Source organism: Pediculus humanus, genomic scaffold (genome assembly GCF_000006295.1).
Source record: "Pediculus humanus corporis 1103172108202 genomic scaffold, whole genome shotgun sequence".
NCBI classification, from domain to species: Eukaryota; Metazoa; Arthropoda; class Insecta; order Psocodea; family Pediculidae; genus Pediculus; species Pediculus humanus.
The window spans coordinates 257246-262574 of NW_002987772.1; the positions used below are offsets into that span (position 1 = coordinate 257246).

Consider the following 5329-nt stretch of genomic DNA (forward strand, 5'->3'; position numbering starts at 1 on the left):
TATTATTATTATTATTATTTTTTTTTTTTTTTTACGAAATTTTTGTGGGCCAAAAATTTTTTGGACACGACGAATGTTTTTTATTACGTAAGAAAAAAAAAAATTTTTTTCGATTGTTTTAAATTTTTTGTTTCGCCAAAAAAAAAATAATAAGAAAAGACGTTTTTATAATAAACCGTCGGTAAATGTTACGCATGTTCAGAAATTCTTCGAAAAACAAAAAAAAAATGGTTGAATTGTAAAAAAAAGCTGGTGATGGTGGTGGACACGTCTACGAAAAAGAAAATTCGAAAAAAAAAATTTTTTCCTAACTATTTTCGATATTAATCGAACCTCGATTCGAAATCGATTCTCGAGGAAAAGGGGGGAAGCGAGGGGCGGGGAGAAAGGGGGGAGAAAGGGGAGGGGGAAAAGAAACGGTAGAAATTAACAAAATGCTATAATATAATTGCAGTACTATACCGTTACAGATAATTATTACGTAATTATTATTATTATTATTATTGTTTTTTTTCCCTTTTAAAAAAATCGAATCCGTTAATTTTTTTTTTTCTCGCGTTGATAAAAATTAAATTCGTTTTTTTTTTTTTTTTTTTAACGTGGCGTAAACCGCAAACAAAAAATTTTATTTAATTAATTTTGATAAAAAAAAAAAAAAGAAAAAAAAACGCGAAGGATTTAATTCGTAAACGAATTCGCGGACGAGGACCAATCAACCAACCCCCAGCTGAGATTTTTTTTTTTTTTTTTTTACGCATTATTGACAAATAAATACATAAATAAATTTTTATGTTTCAAGGGTACGTTAATAAACAAAAACAACAACAACAACAAAATTAGGTTAAAATTAATTTAAACGCTTTTGTAAAAAATTTCATAGAGTAAAAAAAAAAAAGCACACACCCCCGCAAAACAAAAGGAAAATATAAAAATAATAATAATAATAATAATAATAATAATAATGATTTTTAATTTAATTATATTTTTAAAATTTGTTGTTATCCTGCCAGAGTTTATAAATAATAATAATAATAATAATAATAATATATATAGCGCGAGAGAATATAGTGCTTATTATTATTATTATTATTATTATTATTTTCACTTTTTATTCGCGACGACGACGATTCGCCGTCGTTGTCGCGGTCTGTGTGTCGGAATTTTTTTATCCTCATCCCTAAGGAATAAATCCCTGAATTTTTGTTGATAACTTAAACGATGTCCTGAGTATTCTCCTCAGTAAACTGAGAGTTAAGGGGATAAAAACATTTGGGGAGGGACCGGGATCAGGAATCGTGTAAATCACAACCTCGTCTTGTTTCCCTCAGGTCCGTCAGGTCAATAATTATTTTTTGTCTTTCCCGAGGGACAATCACTCACATTCGTTGGCTTTTATTATTATTATTATTATTATTATTATTATTTCGAGTTTTTCCAGGTTTTTCTTTTTCTTTTAAAAGATTTTTCAATTTTGAATTCCCGTCGCGGTTTTTTTATTTTTGAAAAAAAAAAATTAAAGCGAAAGAAAATGCGTGAATGTGGGCCGATTCTTAAAACGCGAGTTTTATTATTATTATCATCATCATCATCATCATCATTATTATTATTACTATTTTTTTTTTAATGGTTAATTAAAAAATAAATAAATAATTAGAATTAATAATAATAATAATAATAATTTTTTTTTACGACTGACTTTAAAATAAAAAAAAAAAAAAAAAAAAAAAAAAAAAACATTATGCAATTAAAATGAATGCGTGACGTAGCAGTAGATAAATTTAATGGTTATTTATAGATGAATATTTTGTTATTATTATTATTTTTTTTCAATGTGCGTGTGTGCGTGCGTGAGTGCGTGTGCGTGTTTGCTTTTGTATTTTATAATTGAAAAAAAAAAAAAAAAAAACTCGTCCGGTGAAATTTAAATTTTATTTTTTTTTGTTTTTTTTTTTTTACAGATTTTCAAATTTGCCATTTAAGTGATTTTCGTCGTCTCACAATATTTTTTTGTAAAAGAGATAAAGAAGATGAATAAATCGATCCATCTCGTCCTACGCGGTGAGTTGTTGAGTTGTTTTTATGTTTTTAATAAGAAAATGTTTTTTTTTTTTTGTTGTGTTTCATGTTGGAGGAGAAAGTTGTGCCGTTATTTATTATTATTAATGCAAATAAATTATAGAAACAGCATCCATCGGATTCGTGTTTGTAAACATGTTGCATGTTAATTTGGGTCAAAAACAAAAACAAACCGAAAAAATTTTGTTTTTTTAAAAGGAAAATTCAAAACTATATAAGTTTCGATATATATATTAATCGAAAAAAAAAAAACGATAGATCGATCGATCGAACTAATTCTAAGCTTTCGTTTTGTTTTTCCACGTTTTCCCGTCGTAATTAAAACATAAAAAAAAAAAAAATTTCATCGCCATATTGTCGGATTTTATTATTTTTGTCTTTTGCCAGAAAAAACTATTTTAAATCATTAAAAGTTCTTTGTTTGTTTTTCACGCGCATTTTCTATCTCTCTCTCTCTCTCTCTCTTGCATCTCAACGCCCACCTTATTGCACTTTTTTTTTTTTTTTTTTTTAAAGATAAAGTGATTCACACGCACGCACTTACGCACACGCACGCACACACACACACGCTGAACGTTTTTTCTTAGTCAAAGAATAAAAAACCGCGTAAAAATCTTTATGAATGTGAAAATGTTTGCGTGAATTTTCCTCCCACTTTTCCACGAACGTTTGAAAAGAATGAGAAGAAAGAGAAGAGAACAAAAAAAGAAAAAAAAGTGCGTGAAACTAGAAAGACAAAAAAAAATAATAACGATAATAATAATAATAAAACGTGGCTCTAAGAGTTGTCGTGCCAGAATTTGAAGGGCACCTATAGAAAAAAAAAAAAAAAAAAGAATCATTTCAAGGACGATTATTTATTTATTTATTTATTTATTTACTTATGTACGTACGTATGTATGTATGTATGTATGCACCGAACAGTCACACGCATTGAAGAATTTAAAGGAAAATGGTCTGATATTATTATTATTATTATTATTAATAATCGTAGGCAGCGGTTTAATATTTCCTGGAAAGGAATTTTTTTTTTTTTTTTTCATTTCTCATGCGAATCGAAGTCGGACGAGTTTTTTTTTTTTTTTGCACCATCATGGCCACTCCTAACCTCTTAAAAAAAAATTTTTTTTATTATTGTTCGATTGACCTAGTACTGAAACGACGACGACGACGACGACAACAACGACAAACGAAAGGGAAAGAGAGAGAGAGAGAGAGAGAGAGAAAATTTCCACCGAAATTAGAACCTCAATAAGTTTGTTTGCTAAAGGAAATTGCACAAGGTCCACTTTTCTTTCTTATCGTGACACAACAGGAAGTGCCTCAATAGAGTAGTTTTGATAATTTATAATTTTTCGAAAGGAAAGTATCGGATAAACGACGCACAAATTATTATTATTATTAACTTACCTTTTCCCCATCCGTTTTATTTACATTTAAAAGAAAAAAAACGGGGGAGGGGGGAAGAAGAAAACGGGTCGGGGAAAAAGGTAAAAAAAATTTTAAATAATAATAATAATAATAGCAAATGGAAAATTTTGCGTCGTGTTTTTTCCCTTTCCCCTCTAACGTAATTTAAACGTTCGCTATATTTACCAATAATCGTAATAATAAAGTATGTATGCGCGTTCGTATACGCGTTCGAATTCGAACGAGTGCGTGCGTGCGTGCGTGCGTGCGTGCGTGTGCGTAATCGTATTCATTTGCAACACAAGTTTAAAAAAAAAAAAAAAAAAAAAAAAAACGAAATTTATGCCGTTTATGTGTTACGGTTTACGGTATGATTACGTTCGTTGGTTACGTAGTAATACCAAGTTTTTTTTTTTTTTATGTGCGCGGATCGTTACGTAATAATTGTGCCAAGATTAAAAGTTCAAATTTTGACTTTATGGAACGCTCGTTCGTGTTACGTGTTTAAAAAAAAAAAAAAAAAAACTCGGTCGTTTGTGTTTGTTGTTACGTTCGCAACGTCCCACGGTCTTATTATTATTATTATTATTGTTAATTAAACGTTAAAATTTTTTTTTTGTTTGTTACAGGCGAACGGAATAAGATTATAATGGATATATTGGTGAACGTCAAATCTTATCTGATTTCTAATACGAACACGTTGCTTTGTATGGATTATTTAACGAAATCTGATTTACGCCGGGATTATTTATTATTAATCCGTCACTTTGGTGGCAGTTTAAAAAATAATGAATGATGAATGACACGAGGCGTTCGAACGTTGGAGGAAACCGAAAGGAATTGAAAAAAAGGTACGTGTGTGTGAATTTTTGTAAAAATTCGAAGGGTTAAAATTGGGTAGAAAAAATGAAAGAAAAAATTATCTTACCTGGGGATCCGTAGGCTCTTGTTTTATACTCGGCAAACTAGACGAACTGGAACTGGAACTATCCGAATTGTTGTTGTTATTATTATTATTATTATTAGTTGTAGTATTATTATAACTTGCGGCCGAATGCACGGGTTGTGGCATGTACGCCAAAGCGCGGGTGCTATAAGTCACACTGTTATTGTTTACTGCACTTGCACTTGTGGACCGCAGGGCACCACTCACTTGATGGTGACTTTGTACTTGTACGGATTTTCCACTCGCTTCCAAAATGTCGGTAAATATCCCTTCGTTGAATTGCGAATCGTCAATCAAATTTTGTAGGTCCAAACTGATTTCGGGCGAATTTAAATCCGTCAATTCGCCGTGTTGATTCGCGTATAAAGCATTTTGTATTTGCTTTATGTTGGCCACGTTTAATTTTATGTTGTTGTTGTTGTTGTTGACGTTCGGTGCTGCGGCGTTGCTTGTGCTGTTGTTACCGTTCGCACTGTTGCTGTTATTATTGCCGTTATTATTATTGTTCGTATTGTTGTTATTGTTATTGTTGTTGTTCGAACTGTTTATTACTTTCTTATTTGTTTCCGTTTGGCTGTTTTCATACATGTGAGGAGATTCCATTTTTTATAAAAAACTCGCATGTCTCTTTATTACAACGCAAACAATTATTTTTTTCCCTCCTCCTTCTTCTTCTTCTTCTTTCGTTCACTTCACATTTAATTTTGTTTTTTTTTTTTTTTTTGCCTTTATTTCTCGTATTCAAAAATCCACATTCCGAACTTTATCTTAAAAAAAAAAAAAAAAAAAAAAAGAAAACAGAAAAAAAAATTTTTGAAGAAAAAATAATATTAAAAACCCCCCAAAAAAAAATTTAAAAAAAAAACAAAAACAAAAAACCAAAACCAAAAAAAAAAA

At 30.0% G+C, this 5329-nt stretch overlaps 1 protein-coding gene across 1 annotated transcript; it reads right to left on the minus strand.

Annotated features, from left to right (window-relative positions):
* Positions 1 to 4172: 4172 nt before the first annotated feature.
* Phum_PHUM433260 (mitochondrial ribosomal protein VAR1, putative) lies at positions 4173 to 5035 on the minus strand (the record flags this gene model as incomplete). The annotated part of the gene is made up of 2 exons (XM_002429398.1): positions 4173 to 4214; positions 4415 to 5035. The coding sequence occupies 2 exons, from the start codon at positions 5033 to 5035 to the stop codon at positions 4173 to 4175; spliced, it is 663 nt and encodes a 220-aa protein (XP_002429443.1).
* Positions 5036 to 5329: the final 294 nt, after the last annotated feature.